This window comes from Leptomonas pyrrhocoris, assembly GCF_001293395.1.
Source record: "Leptomonas pyrrhocoris isolate H10 chromosome Unknown, whole genome shotgun sequence".
Taxonomy (NCBI): domain Eukaryota; phylum Euglenozoa; class Kinetoplastea; order Trypanosomatida; family Trypanosomatidae; genus Leptomonas; species Leptomonas pyrrhocoris.
In genome coordinates, this window is record NW_015438366.1 from 324,560 (window position 1) to 340,216 (window position 15,657).

The 15,657-nt window shown below is 57.5% G+C and overlaps 7 protein-coding genes across 11 annotated transcripts; all 7 read left to right on the forward strand.

Annotated features, from left to right (window-relative positions):
- Nucleotides 1–224: 224 nt before the first annotated feature.
- Nucleotides 225–1,344, forward strand: ABB37_05349 (hypothetical protein; the record flags this gene model as incomplete). The annotated part of the gene is made up of 1 exon (XM_015803324.1): nt 225–1,344. Exon 1 carries the CDS (start codon nt 343–345, stop codon nt 1,342–1,344), a length of 1,002 nt encoding a protein of 333 aa, XP_015657966.1. The 5' UTR covers nt 225–342.
- Nucleotides 1,345–1,951: 607 nt separating this feature from the next.
- On the forward strand, nt 1,952–2,790 carry ABB37_05350 (cyclophilin a; the record flags this gene model as incomplete). 3 transcript variants are annotated; one of them, XM_015803325.1, is made up of 1 exon in its annotated part: nt 1,952–2,790. In XM_015803325.1, exon 1 carries the CDS (start codon nt 2,257–2,259, stop codon nt 2,788–2,790), a length of 534 nt encoding a protein of 177 aa, XP_015657967.1. In that variant the 5' UTR covers nt 1,952–2,256. The 3 variants fall into 3 exon arrangements, with proteins under 3 accessions (XP_015657967.1, XP_015657968.1, XP_015657969.1); XM_015803326.1 differs by having other exon boundaries at nt 2,144–2,790; XM_015803327.1 differs by having other exon boundaries at nt 2,154–2,790.
- A 1,777-nt stretch (nt 2,791–4,567) lies between these two features.
- On the forward strand, nt 4,568–7,162 carry ABB37_05351 (hypothetical protein; the record flags this gene model as incomplete). The annotated part of the gene is made up of 1 exon (XM_015803328.1): nt 4,568–7,162. The coding sequence occupies one exon, from the start codon at nt 4,568–4,570 to the stop codon at nt 7,160–7,162; it is 2,595 nt and encodes an 864-aa protein (XP_015657970.1).
- An 874-nt stretch (nt 7,163–8,036) lies between these two features.
- Nucleotides 8,037–8,980, forward strand: ABB37_05352 (hypothetical protein; the record flags this gene model as incomplete). Its single annotated transcript, XM_015803329.1, has 1 exon — nt 8,037–8,980. Exon 1 carries the CDS (start codon nt 8,216–8,218, stop codon nt 8,978–8,980), a length of 765 nt encoding a protein of 254 aa, XP_015657971.1. The 5' UTR covers nt 8,037–8,215.
- A 462-nt stretch (nt 8,981–9,442) lies between these two features.
- Nucleotides 9,443–11,371, forward strand: ABB37_05353 (hypothetical protein; the record flags this gene model as incomplete). Its single annotated transcript, XM_015803330.1, has 1 exon — nt 9,443–11,371. Exon 1 carries the CDS (start codon nt 9,578–9,580, stop codon nt 11,369–11,371), a length of 1,794 nt encoding a protein of 597 aa, XP_015657972.1. The 5' UTR covers nt 9,443–9,577.
- A 686-nt stretch (nt 11,372–12,057) lies between these two features.
- ABB37_05354 (hypothetical protein) lies at nt 12,058–13,540 on the forward strand (the record flags this gene model as incomplete). Of its 3 annotated transcripts, none has more annotated exons than XM_015803331.1 (1): nt 12,058–13,540. In XM_015803331.1, the coding sequence occupies exon 1, from the start codon at nt 12,272–12,274 to the stop codon at nt 13,538–13,540; it is 1,269 nt and encodes a 422-aa protein (XP_015657973.1). In that variant the 5' UTR covers nt 12,058–12,271. The 3 variants fall into 3 exon arrangements, with proteins under 3 accessions (XP_015657973.1, XP_015657974.1, XP_015657975.1); XM_015803332.1 differs by having other exon boundaries at nt 12,196–13,540; XM_015803333.1 differs by having other exon boundaries at nt 12,202–13,540.
- A 392-nt stretch (nt 13,541–13,932) lies between these two features.
- Nucleotides 13,933–15,619, forward strand: ABB37_05355 (gamma-tubulin; the record flags this gene model as incomplete). The annotated part of the gene is made up of 1 exon (XM_015803334.1): nt 13,933–15,619. The coding sequence occupies exon 1, from the start codon at nt 14,276–14,278 to the stop codon at nt 15,617–15,619; it is 1,344 nt and encodes a 447-aa protein (XP_015657976.1). The 5' UTR covers nt 13,933–14,275.
- Between the last annotated feature and the right edge of the window lie 38 nt (nt 15,620–15,657).

Below are 15,657 nucleotides of genomic sequence, written 5' to 3' on the forward strand. Positions count from 1 at the left end.
AAAATAGTATCTCTTGTACGTCAGCAAAGGCTTTATTGCCGCTGTTGTCGTTGAGCGGAGAGCAAGGAGGTATCGATAGCATTTTAAAAAAGAAAAACGCTCAGGCCACACACACAGGGGCGATGCGCATTCCCATGTCTCAGGGGCGCATGTAAACGAAGTTTATGCCGCTTCTTTTTCCTATCCTTCTCTCCATCTTACTTTTGGCGAAACCACGTGCAACTAGATCTACCATTCTGTCGGAGAGGAAGTACACCCTCTGCTGCAGACAAGTTTTTCCCTTAATGAGGAACTTGGTTGATTTGTTCACTACCTGATCATTTTCCGCCTGTTCAGATAAGAATGAGTCACGCGGAGCTGTGTCGGCGCTGCCTGATGGCGTACACGGCGATCCTCGTCGCGCTCTCTGACGTCTACCTCTTCTCGAACTGGGGCATGCACAGCAGCTACGTCGCGGTGCGGGAGGAGATGCTCGCCCACACCGACGGCGCCGGTGACTTAGAGGGCGTTGCCTTCGCCGAGTCTGGCGGGGCGGAGTATCTGCTGGTGCTCCTCTACTTCATCTTCCACGTGGTTATTTTAGCTTTGGTGCTCGCAGGCCGGCGACGCAATACCGTGATGACTGTGGCGTGCGCCATGCTGCTGGCCTGCTCGGTGATGTACATCCTCTTCTACGGCTGCCTCCTCCTGCAGGCTCGGCTGGAGCGGCATCAGTCGTTGACGAGCCCGAACGGGGTGCCTATGCGGAAGCCGGACAAGCCGGCGCCGTATAAGCTCACGGCGCAGGACGTGGACCGCACCATTGCCTCGGGGAGTGCAGGCGCAGAGGCGGTGGTGGACACGGCTCCTCCCGGCCAGCGCGAAGGCACGTGTCAGGGAAGTGGCGGGATGGGCTCCGGCGCGGCTCTGTCCTACTCCGAGATGGCGTGGACCGTGCTGGAGACGTTGGTGGACGTTTTAGCGGCGATTGTGGCCGGTCCGGAGGAGGAGAACGATGACGCGGCCGGCGTGCAGCGCTACCACCCCGACGGGATGCCCATTGGCCCTACCCCGCCGTTCGCCTCCATTCGTCGGACGAGTTTGCTGCTGATGAGCGTGGTGGGCTTCGTGCTGTCCTTGTGGGGTGTGATGACCTTTGATTTGGGTTCGGAGAGCGTTGCCCGTGCGTCGAACCCGGGGCTGACCGCGTCGGCTCTTTCGCAGCTGTCGTCCTCGCCAGCAGGGGCGACAGGACGCAACGGGCGGCAGGACAGGTCTGACGAGCGCCGCCGTGCGCGCGTTGCTACCGCAACGCAGGAAGAGCTGGCAACTTCGGCTGCGACAGATCCAAAGAAGAATCAATAGGGGGGGGGGGTGCACGTGCTCCCTCTCGCTCCCACCGTTGCCGTTGTTGTGGCCGTCGCGTAGAAGCAAAGGACCACGACAGTGCACGCATGTGCGAAGCGTATCATTACTTTCTTTTACCAGGTATTCATCAACATCATTACTATTATTATTCCTGTCAATATTTCTCACTAGCTGCTCTCCTGCAAAAAAAAGCGCGCAGAAAGTTGAATTCCATTTCCGTTCGCTGGAGAAGCCGGAAGCGAGTGCGTGCGCACGTGCGTTCCCATCGGACCCCTTTATTATTATTGTAATAACTATTGTGTTTGCGTGTTTTCTCAGCGCTTCTTCTCTTCTCTCTACCGTTTCGATCACTTCATAAATATATATATATTGATATGGCTGTCTCTGTCCGTGTGCACGTGTATGTGTGCTTGTCTGTCAAGTACTAATGAAAAGAACAAATCCCAGTTGTGTTGCGCCGAAGTACCGAGAGCTGAAGAACGCGCTTTGCAATCCTACTGTCGTTGTTGATCGACAGGGGAGAGTTTAATACGCCAGTAGTATTTTTGTTGTTTCTGTGTTAACTATTATTATTTTGAAGCGCACATTAGCCACTATCCCCTTCAGCCCCAACCTCCTCGCTCTGCGCCGGCTGCGGCTTTCACCGGTGCCTTCTCCTCCTCCTCTCTTTCTTTACCTTCGCGCTTTCAATCGTACTCCACTCTTGTGCATCTCTCCCCACCCTTCTTTTCTTTTTCTCCCGGCTGGGGGTTCCATCGGTTATTCCCGTTCGATCACGTGCACGAACCCTCGTTGCAGGATATCACAGCTTTCAATTAAAAGAAGAGTCATCAAGGTCTCCTTGTTCCGTCACTGCTCTCTCTCTCTCTCTCGACCCCCAGCTTTCAGAAAGTCAGCACATAAATAAACATGTCTTACAAGCCCTTCTACCCCACCGTCCCCACCAACCCGCAGGTGTGGATGGACGTCGAGATCGGCGGCAAGCCCGCCGGCCGCATCACGATGGAGCTCTTCGCTGATGCCGTGCCGAAGACGGCCGAGAACTTCCGTGCCCTCTGCACTGGTGAGAAGGGCTTCGGCTACGCCGGCTCCCCCTTCCACCGCGTCATTCCGGAGTTCATGTGCCAGGGTGGCGACTTCACCGCCGGAAACGGCACGGGCGGCAAGTCCATCTACGGCAACAAGTTTGCGGATGAGTCCTTCGCTGGCAAGGCCGGCAAGCACTTCGGCCCGGGTACGCTGTCGATGGCCAACGCCGGCCCCAACACGAACGGCTCGCAGTTCTTCCTCTGCACGGCGCCCACGAGCTGGCTGGATGGCAAGCACGTCGTGTTCGGTCAGGTGCTGAGTGGCTACGACGTCGTGAAGGCGATGGAGGCGGTCGGCAGCCGCAGCGGTGCCACCTCGAAGCCGGTGCGCGTGTCCGCCTCCGGCAAGGTCTAACCCGGAGAAGAAACGATGAAGTTCAACCAAAAGAGGGAAGATGAAGAAACGATTGCCCAAGGAAACCGCGCGCGTTGTGGTGGATGAAAGACAGAAGAAGAACGAAGACAAAGAGGACTTTTGCAAAAAGCTAAGCGCAAGGCGTGTTGGAATAGAGAGAGCTTTCGTGGCACAACCGAGTAGACAAAGGAGTAGAGAAAGAGGATCAAAGAGAGACAGGAACGAGCTCTCTTTCCTCTTCTGTTTGCTTTTCTCTCTCTCTGTTCCCTCCTCAGCCTTACCTCTTTTGGTGTTGTGTTGCACAGCGTGCGCACCCGCAGCCGTGGCGGCGGACGTCTGCGTTGTAGCTCCTTCCCCCCTCCCCCTCCACCCCTTTCACGCCGTTCGTTCACCTCAGCACTTTGTTTATCTGATACTTTCTTTGCCTCCCTCGATGTGAGGTGATCTCCTTCGGGGTTTGCCGTTTCCGCTCTTTCTTTCCCCGTCTCGTTTCTGGATTTAACGGTTTTCCTTTTTTTGTGTCTCGACGTTTATTATTGTTATTATTATTTTCTTTAACGCATTTTGTTATGTTGATGGATGAAAAGGAAAAGGAAAAAAGTGTATGTATATCTACACATATGTGGTTCATCATCGTCAACGTGAGAAAAAGGAAAAGAAATAAGAGAAATCACGGAATACATACAGACACAATCATATATATATATATATATCCGCATCTATCCATATTGGACAACAAGATGGTGACCCTCTTTCTTTTGCCTTTTTCTTGATTGAAGGTGTCAGCATCTCTCTTCTTCGCGCCTTTCACGTTGTCTTCTGCCAATGCTATGATATAGGGATATGTACGTGGAAAGATACAGTATATATATATATATATATATATAAATGAGAAGAGACGTGGCGGTCGTTGTTCCAACATGCTCTCGTTTGTGGACTCTGCGCCTCGTTGTGATGTGCTCGTTCCCTTTCAGACCAAGAGTTCTCGCTGTACTTCTTCACTTACGGAGACTGGTTAGCAAAAGCGTTGGCTAAAACGCATGCACGCAATGGTGGACAACGCCCTCTCTAGTGTCTTTGTTTGCTACTCCCTGGCTCTTTGCGGTTCATCTCCTCCTCCTCCTCTTTCTTCGCGCCTTACATCCTTTAAAACCCCGTGCGTACACCATCCGTTTCTTTTCCTCTCTGTAGGCCACAACACACGGTAGAACGCACGAGGAGCAATCAGAAATAAGAAAGAAAAAGAGTAAGAGACGCGCCTTCTCTTTTTTGTTGTTGCTCTCTCCCACCCCCCACCCCCACCCCTTAGATCGGATTCTGCTGTGTGTACACAGGTCTTTTGTTGTTGTTGTTTGTTTGTTTTCCCCGTTTTACATAGAAGCACTGGCGCAGCAGCCACACCTCAGCGAGATTGCTAGAACAGACACACTGGCGCATCCCCTTTCTGTCTGTGTGTGTATTTTCTCCCCCGCTCTTCTTTTCTTTGGTATTCTTATCGCATCCTTCATTTCCTCTTCTGTGAGGCGACACTTTATAGATCACACGTAAACCCCCTGCCCCTCCCCTCCTTTTATTTGTTTAGTTATTTCTTCGCTCTCTTGCTCTTCTACGCAGGTGCCCCCCCCCCTCCTCTCAGCGCTCACGATCGGCATCCTCTTCTTCCTCGTTTCTCCTTTGAACGCACGCATAGACTGCTCGTACACCCATTACCGTATCTTGTGTCCCCCTCTCTTTTATTATTGTTCTGAGAGGGAGGCCTGTCCGATAAGGTACATCCATGGAGCACAACTATACCACCCCACAGCGGGCGCTGCGCAGCACGGCGGCTCCAACACCCGACCAGCCCGGTGTTCTTCGGGAGGGAAACGAGGCCTCCTCCCCCGCACCGCGCTTCCCCACTGCATCCCCTCCCAGTGCGGCCCAGCGCAGCGGCAACGCGAGCCGTGCAACGCCGTCCTACTCGCAGCTTGGCAACGTCCAGCAGCAGCAGCAGCGTGGCAGCTACCGCCATCGCGGCTGGCGAAGTAATCACGAAGGCAGCGAGCTCCTCCATGCGCGCGACAGCAGCCACGTCAGGGGCACGACAGGTCAGGACAGCAGTGAGCCCAGTCGGCGCCAGCACTCTGCCTCCGCCAGGCAAGCCAATCGCCCGCGGAAGCCGTCTCCGTCGGGCAACTCGCCCGACGAGGACCGCCGGCGGTGTCAGCGCGACAAGCAGATCCACTTTGGCTACGCCACCGACGGCTACGTGAACATGGAACGTCTCATTCGGCACGACCCGCTGCTGAAGGGCGGTGGCCTTCTTCCGCTGTCGCCACCGACGGTCGTGAAGGGCAGCAAACGCATCTGGGACATTCAACTGCGCAAGTGGCGGCGAGCGCTGCACATGTTCGACTACGTCTTCATCGACGGCGAGGACGACCCGGAGACGCGGGCCACGGTGTTGGAGGAGCAGCGGCGACAGTGGGTGAGTGAGGCGTTCCAGGAGGCGCCACGGGAGTTGCGGAAGCGCATCCCCCTCGACGCCCTGCGCCGCGTGCAGCACGCCGCTGCCGTGCCGACGACGATCCCTGTCGAGGACGATCTGCGGTGCATCCTGCGCAGCGAGGATTGCTACGAGTCCGTCCGCAGCGTCGTCCCGCAGAGCGCGTCGTCGCTCACAAAAGGGACGGACATCAGCCCTCTTGAGGCGGGCATCAAGATTCACATTGCGCCGTCGTCGGCCGTGCTGCAGCGGCAGCAGGTGCAGCAAGAGCTGCAGCAGCGCCTCACCGCGTTGCAACAGCAACAGCTGCTCCCGTCTCCCTCCCCACCGCAGGCGAAGCTGTCCGTTGATGTGGCACTTAGCAGGACCCCGCTGCGACGTGCTAGCCCACCGCCGACCGCAGCGGCGGCGCCTCAGCAAACCCAGCCCTCGCAGCCGCGTCCATTGGAAGCTCCCTCGCCGAGTCCCCGCCGGCCACCGTTGCCGTCGCCAGTGGAGTCGCATCCGGTCCGTGCAGCTACCACAGGAAAACAACAGCGGCAGCAGCAGCAGCAGCAGCGACCTTCCGCTTCGTACCGGCCGAGCGAGAGCCCCAGTCCCGTCGTTGTGCGGCCCACCGCAGCGGTCGCCACTGCTGGTGCCGTCGTTGCACCGATGCGTGGTCCATGCAGCGCGGGGTTCTTATCCGCGCCGTCGTCGGTCTCTGCGACCATGGCGATGACGATGACCGACTCAGCGGGCGCGTCTGCCAGTCAGCCTGCGCCTTTCTCGTTGAACCCGTATCACCGCGGACGCCTTTCAGGTGAAGCAAGTGTGTCCTCCTTTGGGGGGCTGATGAGAGGCCAGTCACCGCCCACGGCATCCGCTGTCTTGGCCCCTTCCCCCTTCCCGGGTATGATGCCTCCCCCCGGCACGATTGTTTCTTCGCCGACCGGCATAGTCGGCCTCTCAGCGCCTGGCTACTTCGCCGGCCCAGCTGGCTATGCTAATGTGTACTCGTCGATGTTGTGGGGTGAAGCATCGACTGTCACGCCAGCAGAGCCGGTGAGCGGCGTCGTCTACGGGGTGTCGCACGCCGCGCCTGTGGGGGCGCCGTGGGTGGTGGTGCAGCCGCCGCCGCATCTCTTCGCGGATCCGTCCGCTGTCCACCTGTCCGCACCGGTGACGACGAGGACGACAGGAATGCCGCCGAATGCTGCACGAGTTCCGGCCGCCACCGCCATCGAAAATTTCGATTCCTCGCTGTCCGGCCGCCTGTCCGGCTCGCTGATGTCACCCAGCGCGCATCCGCTTCAGAGCACTAACAGATTTCTTCCCTACGGCGTCTACCCTTCTTCACTGGAGAGAATCACAGAGGCCCAGACGCCCCCTAGCGCGTTGTTGCGCGAAGGCGGTCGTCGTGGCGGTGGTGGAGGCGGCCATAACACAGGGGTCGTCACTCCACAGACCATCCCACGCTTTGTGGCGCGTCTGTCGACGTCGCCGAGCGAGCAGCGCCTCGGCAGGCATCAGCAGCAGCACCACGAACACCGTTACGGAGATGCGGGCACAGGTGCCACACGCACACGCAGGCCAGAGTCTTCGCCTTTCCCCTCTCAAAGAGTCGCACAGGACATGGCGGATCGGTCGTCGATGCAGTCGCCATCCGAAGCTATCGAGGGACCCGAGAAGAGTCCGTCGTTTGCGGACTTGACGCCGGAGCGAGCGCTGTTTGGTGCCGCGGCCGCGACGGCGGAGGCCCACACAGAAGCCCGACCCGTGCCGCTGCGAGGCGACTCCGTTGCAGAGGGCGACGACGGCGAGACGGCAGGGAAGGAGCGGATGGAGGGCGATGGCGCTGAGGGAATCGCGGCTGCTCCGCTGAACTTCCACACAGAGGCGGCTTAGTATTCAATCGTTGTTTGTTTGTTTGGGTGATAGTCGGTGTGGATCTCTTCTGGTTCGCCAAGGCGTCCTCGCGTCTGCTGCTTTACGTATCAGATGGAGGTAGATGGGAAACGCATACGCACGTGCGCGCATAGATAGATCGATCGATAAATTCTCTTCTTTCCTCTTCCCACTCTTCTCTTTCGTATACCGTCCACGTGTAGCAAAGCTGCCAACAGTGGCTTTTTATTCTTATTTTTCTCTCCCTCTCCCTTTCCTGCATAGATGGATACTAGGTAGATGGTGCCGCTCTCAGAGACCTCATGGGGAGACATGAAATGGGCGTTGTAGCACTTTCGCAAAGCTGTCTTGCTGTTGTTGTTGTTGTTGTTGTTGTTGTTGTTGTTGTTGTTCTCTCTCTTTCTCTCTCTCTCTCTATATATATATATATATTTCTTTCCGGCGCTTGTATCGTTGGACTCTCTCATTTACTCTTGACGTTTCCTTTTATCTGTTTATTTGTTGTTTGTCTTTTCACCTAGAACAGCACCGGCAGCGGTTGCAGGTGTGGCGTAGACATCGACTGTTGTTTGAAGGAATCAGCTAGCTTATTTTAAAAAACAGAAAAGGAGCAGAGACGTCATAATTTATTACGACCCTGCCTCAGCCTCCAGATGGAAGCGACAACAGAAACAAGTGTTTCCACGCAAAGTGCCAGCCGCCGTGTCTTCGCGCAGTTGAACAACACGGAGAGTATCAAGCTCTCTCAAGCTGACGATTCAACCGCGACAAGAAAGGCGGTGTATTCTAGCTCATTCGGTTAAAACGCCGTTCTATGAACACGTCGACCCGCTCCCTCCCCGCCCCTCTCCTCGCCGTTCTTTTTGACCTTTACAGATCTCTCGCTTCCACTTCTTTCAACGACAACGTACTGCATTGTTTGATCTCCGAAGTTCTTTTTTCTTTTCTCTCTCTCTCTCTCTGCCCTCTGACGAAGCGGGCCTTGTCTTGATTTCCAGAAACTTTCATTCAAAGAAGAAAGCCAAAACAGGAATAACTGCAGCAGCAGCAACAATGCTGGCGTCGTCGTTGCGCGTCAACGAGCTGCTTCAAGCAGTGGTTCAGGGCAACCTGTCCGCCGTGATGGAATGCGTTTCTCCTGCCAATGTAAACTACACCGATCCGCAGTACCGACTGTCCTTGGTGATGTGGGCTGTGTCGTTGGGTCGACTGCCCACCGTCGAGGTGCTGCTGAGCCGCGGGGCATCGCTGTCGCAGCTGGACCGATACGGCTTTTCGATCCTGCACCGCGCGGTGTGGAGCGCGGACATCCCTACAATTCACATGGTGCTCTTTCAAACCCCGCTGGCCACCTCGGCAAGTTCCAGCAGCCCCGCCGACAAGGACTGCGCGCAGAGGAGCTCGCGGGATCTCACCTGGCGACCGGGGGCGCAGCGGTTGGTGAACACCGTCCACGCGCCGACGGGCCGCACGCCGGTGATGCTGGCCGCCGTGCGCGGACACACCGGTGTCGTGCGTTTCCTGCTCGAGACGTGCGGGGCGGACCCGTTTCAAAGGGATCACCTCGGCTTCGCCGCGATCGACCTGGCGGCTCTGAGTGGGCACCTGCAAATGGTGCGGCTGTTTTTGCAGCTGGCGGTGGCGCAGAACGGCGACGGCTGCGGTGACGGGGCGGCGTACGTCTTTCCCAGCACGCAACGCAGTGCGGAGGACTACTGCGAAGTTGCCCAGACCCTCCCGCAGCGGCAGCGCCTCTTTGCGCTGAATAAAATCTTGAATGCCAATTTGGCGGAAGCGTCGCGTGTGGCCGCCGCGTAAAAGTTGGGTGGCGAGAGGAGAGAGGAGAGAGGAGAGGGGGCGCGGTGCAGGTGAACCAAACGAGGGCTGTGTGCGATGGTGCCTCTTCCTCGCATAATGTCCCGTACCTCCCCCTCCTCCTTCTTTTCTTTTTTTTTTTACTTACCTTTGTTGTTGTTTGTTGCTGCTGAGCACCTCGCAGCTTACTCTGATGTACAGTAGTCAACTATCGAAGCATGAACAAAAGGAAAGGACCAAAAAGCACACGTGAAGTGGCTGCCTCCTGGAAATAAGAGAGAACTCAAAACATCGCAGAATGTTCGTGGGTGTGTGTGACGTCAGCAACGCATCCATCTAGGTTGTTCACACTTTCACTGTGCGTGGAAGCTGCGCCGCAGTCCATCCTCTCCCCCTCCCCTCCCTTCCCAAAAGCTGAACCTTTCTCTCCCTCTACATTATTATTATTATTTCTTTTTGAGGAACAGCGCACTAAACACGGTAGCACCGATCGCCGAATCGTTTTTGGCTGATGTCTCCCTTACGCATCTGTTGTCTGCATTAGCGATGGAAGGCACAACCGCACCCTCTCCGCGGACCAAAGCTGATATCGCCGAAGATATGGTGGCGTCTGGAGCTGCCACTAGCATCGACGGCGTTGCCTCTGCCACCAACGCGTTGCCCTCACTCGCAAGTGCGCCCACGTTAAAGTCGGCGGAGGCAGAGGCAGCAGTAGGAAAAGGAGACGGAGAAGAACACGAAGGGAGAGGCACTGAAGGAGGAAAGGGAGAGGCGAGCTCAGCGCACGACAAGGCCTCGTCCTCCTCGTCCAGTACGGTGGCGACCTCCACAAGATCGAAGGGTGGAAAGAAGAAGCCGCAAAAGAAGAAAAAGGCTTCACCGCCTTCCGCCTCTGTCGTCCTTGTTCAGGCCACGGAGGAACCGCAGGACGATCCGGCGCCCACCCCGGTGATGCCGTCAACGGACGAGGGAGACGAAAAGAAAGAGGCGGCGAAGGAGGAGATGCACTCCGAAATGCAGGAGCCAGCGCTTCCCACCGCCGCGGACACGTCGACGCGCCGTGCCACACCACCACCACCACCACCACCAAACACGCAGGAGGAAGGCACAAAGGACGATGATGAGCCGGAGGCGGGGAAAGAGATCAGGTGCAGCGACACGGAAGACTCCACGGAGCCCTCCCCCTTCGCAGCATCGTCGACCCCCCACACCGACGCATCGCTTTCTTTCCGGTCCTCGGCCACATGGCCGAGTTCACCCGCCAGCTTCACCTCCCCCGTGCGGTCGAAGCACGACGAGGTACTCGAGGCAGCGACGCAGGCTGCCATTCAAGCCCAAGAGCGACAACTGCGTCACACGCTCCTCAGCATTTTCCCTGCTCACCTGCGAGCAATGAACAGCGAGAACACACAACCAACACGGGATGATGCGAGGCTCCACTCAACGGCAAGTACCTCGCTGCTCATGTGCTGCAGTCCGGAGCCGCTGCTCCCTCTCCTCAACGCCCTCTGCGAAGACAAGGCCTACGTGCACGCGGCGTGGTGTCGTTACGAGGACGACCTCGCCGTGCAGCGAGCGCAGAACAGTATTCAGCGCAAGCGCCAGCGGCATTCCTTTAACAAAGGAGCTCGCCGGCCAGCCTCTTCGGTGGTCACCACCACCACAAGCACCCCAGCTACCACCGCAGCAGCAGCAGCAGCAGCATCATCGGAGCACACGGCAGGTGGAGACAGGGGCGCGAAGGAGGCGAGCGACAGCGACAGCCACGCAGACGACGACGCCAGTCAGCCACCGGAGTCGGAGTGGGTAGAGGCGGCACCGGCGTTCACGGGGCCCCCGCGCCTCCCTTCGGCAACGCGCATCGATAACGCCGATGCGCGGGAGGAGATGGCGGTGGCCTCTGGATTTCAATGGACGCCGTGGCGCTTCTTTCGTGAGAAGCGCCGTCGCAGCTCCTCCCGTTCGCAGGGCAGCAGCGGCGCCGTCACGGCAACTGCAGCTGTCTCCTTTCTCACTTCGAAAACAGGCCCCACTGCCACAAGTGCGGCTGTGAGTGGTTCGAGCACCTCGACGGCGGGGGCGACAACGGCTGTGTCCTCCACGGTTGCCACGTCAGGTGTGCCCCCCGCCCCCACCCCAGTTGGTGGGGGAGGTGTCCCGCCGCTTCTCTTCTCGGAGGTCCCTTCGCTTCCAGTGTTGCAGGTGGACGCCGATATCCCAGAAGATGTGACGGCGACGGTGGAGGCCATGACCGCCGAGGAGCAGCGCAGCTGCGCGCGCTACGTAATGAGCAGTGGGAAGCTGCGCAACGTGTGCCGCGACCCCTACGCTTTTTTGGTGTCCCGCGCAAAGGAGATGCGCATTCAGTGGGAGCGTCAGCACCCCTTTGAATAGAAGTGCAAAAGCAGTGTCAGCGTATGTGTGGGGTGCGATGATCTAGATTTGCCGCTCACGCGCGGGTACCTGCGCGGTGGTCGTTGCTTTCACACCTGCACCCTAAGCGGCTTCGGCACCGTTCATGAGAAGCCATTTGAATGGGAGAGAGAGAGAGGGAGGTATCGCTGGATAGGCTTTCTTCCTTTCGCATTTGCCGACAGCGTAGCCGAACAGCGCCGCTGCAACGTGTAGCCTCGAACAGTAAACTCCCGCAGCGTTGCGCATGATGGTGGGACGGAAAAGAAATTGAACGGGGGAGCTTCGGTGTGGCAACGTGCCAAAAAGGGCCGCATTCTCGCCTACGAAGTTGAACTCCAAACGATGTGGTGATTTGACAACCGTTGAGAAAAAAAAACAAATATATTTATTACCGCCGTGGCACAACCACCGTCCATCGGCTCCTGCACCTTTCCGCCCTCCCTTCATTATCACTCCCTCCTGCTCCGAGCCAGAAGCCAGATAGAGAAGGAGAAGAAGAAACGGGTGGTTGCAGGGACGAAGCAGGCTTCGCGCACTGCATACGCAGCAAAGACCGGCGTTATCCCCCTCACCGCCGTCAACAAGAACGTTCTGCTTCTCCTTATCTTCTTTCCTCCTGCGTGGGTACTCGGTTCTTTGTCTTCTCCTTTTTGTTTGACACACCCAGGCCTCTGGACGTACGATGAACGCAGCCATACATGTGGAGGGCATGAATTGTTGTGTGGCATCGGCCGACCTCTATTCACACCCTATCGGACTCACTTTCAACCCCGCCGCTTCTTTTCTTCTTCTTCTTTCTTGAAAGGAGGAGGGGAGTCAACCCTGTCGAAGGCGCGTAACGGACCGCCTCATCAACACCGAAACGCCGCGGCACCAGCGATGAGTGAAACAGCCGTCTTCGACGGTGGCGTTCTTGTTGAAGGACGCAGTCGCACGGTCTCCACGTTTCTCGACTGCCTCCATCCGTCCGTCTACAGAAGCAGCGACGGCGGCGCAGAGTCTGCAGGTGTGCGACGCTGCATCGGCGTTATCTCGACGCTCCTCACCAATCACCGTCAGCATCCCAACGACCCCCGCTACGCATCATTCTCTGCGGTGAGCAGTGCGTGGCAAGGCGGTGTTCTTCCGTGGGTGTACGTGTTGCGGCTTGTCGCGTGGATGGGCTGCACACCGAACACCGAAGGCTCGCGGTACATCTTTCAAGACTGCTCATCCGCCGCAGATCACCTGCGCGTGCTGGATGATTGTATAGAGGAGCTGCGCTGCGTGATGGCTGTGTGGTGTACACCCGTATCCTCGTTAGCCACCTCCACTGACCAGGAAGCCTTCAAGGAAGAGAGTTCTGGCCGTGGTGGTATGACAGCGGCTTTTTCAATACAGGAGCGGACCGAGTGTTTCGAGGCAGCTCGTGCATCTCTAACTGAAAAGTACACCATCGAAGCAATGATCTCCCCGCCTACGGAGCGAGAGGAAGCATTCCGTAGCTGCACGAGTGCGCTGCAGCTAAAATTGCTGAGTCTTGCGTCATGTGCCATGGCGAACAGCACAGGGACACAGCGGGGCGTTCGCGCCGCAAGACCACCGCTACTCTCGACAAAGTCCACCCCAGTCGACGCGTGTCTGAGGAGGGACTCGATTCAGTGGCTCCTGCAACACACATCACTTTGTGAGCTGACACAAGAGTGTCAACGGGCTGCCGCACTGGTAGCAGCAGCGGCAGCGGCCTCCGGTACAACAAGTTATTTTCTCCCTGACCCCCGCGGCTCCGCCTCCTTGTCCGTTGCCCGGCCCTCTTCTGCCATGGTACAACGTCTGCGCAACAGGGCACGAGAGGAGCAGCACCAGCGGTACCTCAACACCACCGGCCCAGCCTATCGTGCGCTCACCCAAGAAGAGCGGCATCGCGGTGAAAGCGCTGTCATTGACATTGCCGGTGTGCTGGAACAGATCGCCGTGGTGACGGAAACGCAAGGGATGGTGCGCGCGGACCGTCAAGAAGCCCGGCGACTGCTCGATGCTTTCAAGCAGGACGGTGACCTCGCGAAGCTGTACGCCTTGCAAGAGCAGTACACAGCGGCGCTGGAGGAGGCGAAGAAAAGCTACGGCAAGCCACTCGTGTACGGCGAGTACGAATCATTGGCGCCTTGAGAACGAGCAATTGCCGCTCTTCTTCTCTGTGTGTGTGTGTGTGTGTGTGTCTGGGTGATTGACGTGTTTTGGGTGAGGCACGAAGCCGAGGGGCGCTGCTATGTGTTTGGTTGTTTCTTCTGCGGATCCGCCAAAAAAAGGAAAATAAAAAACGCAGAAGCACGGCGATTCAAAAAGGAAAGAAGAAGCCCTCTGACTTGCTACAGGAGATTTCCTCACGGCAGCTGGTCTTGTTAATTCCCGTAAACGAAAGTGCCGCGGTGGTTTCTCCCACGCATCAACGACAAAAAAGAAGCCCCTGGAAGCTTGTCAACCATTGCTCGTGTTTCCACCCCACCCACGCCTCGTTCTAGTTGCCATCGTCTTCCTTCCTTCTTCTTCTTTTTTCCCTCAGGAGTCTACGAGATCTACGTGAGGTACAAAGGAGACCGTTTGTTTTTCCTCACCATTGGCGATCGTATATTTATAGATCGATAGAATCTTTAGCGTTAGACGCCAACTGGCATCGCTGGTGTTACAGAAAGAGACGTCTCTCACCAATAGACGTGGCCGCTGGCGCCTATTTCCGTCCTGTGTTGTTGATTTCGATTCTTGGGGGAGGTGAGACCTTTTTTTCTGTTTCCTCACTGTCTGCTGCAGCCTGAACTGCGCGCGTGTACACACACACACACACACATCACCACATTTTTTTAATAATACATCTTTGTTATTTTCCTCTCTGTTCCTCCGTCGACGATGCCGCGTGAAATCATCACCATTCAAGCTGGGCAGTGCGGCAACCAAGTTGGCAGCGAGTTCTGGCGGCAGCTGTGTCTTGAACACGGCATCCGGCTGGATGGCGTGGTGGAGCCCTATGCCATCGGCGGCGAGGACCGCAAGGACGTCTTCTTCTACCAAGCCGACGACGACCACTACGTGCCGCGTGCGCTGCTCGTCGATTTGGAGCCGCGCGTCATTCACGCGGTGCAGCGTGGCTCGATGCAGAAGCTCTTCAACACGGAGAACATCTTCATTCACAAGGAGGGCGGTGGTGCCGGCAACAACTGGTCGCACGGCTACGAGCTTGGGGATCAGGTGCAGGAGACCCTCTTCGACATGATCGAGCGCGAGGCGGAGAACAGCGACAGCTTGGAAGGCTTCGTCCTCACGCACTCCATCGCGGGAGGCACCGGAAGCGGGATGGGCAGCTACGTGCTCGAAAACCTGAACGACAAGTTTCCGAAGAAGCTGATTCAGACCTATAGCGTGTTTCCAAACCAGTCGCGGGGCGGGGAGAGCGATGTAATTGTGCAGCCGTACAACAGCCTCCTCGCGATGAAGCGGCTGACGCTGCACGCGGACTGCGTCGTGGTGTTAGACAACACGGCACTGAATCGCATCGTTACCGACAATCTTCACATCGCCTCCCCCACCGTAGAGCAAATGAACGGTCTTGTCAGCACCGTCATGGCTGCCTCCACCGCCACCCTGCGGTACCCCGGCTACATGAACAACGACCTCATGAGCATGCTTGCCTCTCTCATCCCCACGCCGCGCTGCCACTTCGTGTGCACCGGCTACACCCCCACCACGCTCGACACCTCCAACATTCAATCCGCCGTTCGCAAGACCTCGGTGCACGACGTGATGCGCCGCCTGCTCATGCCGAAGAACATGATGGTGTCCACCTCCATGAAGAGCGGGTGCTACATCTCCTTGCTGAACCTGATCCAAGGCGACGTCGACCCCGCGCAGGTGCACCGCTCGCTGGAGCGCATTCGCGAGCGCTCCCCGACCTTCATCCCGTGGGGGCCGGCCTCCATCCAGGTCATTTTATCGAAGAAGTCGCCGTACGTGGACACGCGTCATCGCGTGAGTGGGCTCGTGATGGCGAACCACACGAGCATCCACACCCTCTTCCACCGCACGCTGAAGCAGTTCGACATGCTCTTCGGCCGCGGCGTCTTCCTCGACCAGTACCGCAAGTACGGCCCGACAAAGGATAACCTGGACGAGTTCACCGACGCGCGCGAGGTGGTGGAGAGCCTCGTGGCGGAGTACAAGGCGTGTGAGAGCTCCGATTACATCCGCAACTTCTAAGCAGCCGCAGAAGACGAAGGGGGAAGGAAGACATCAGT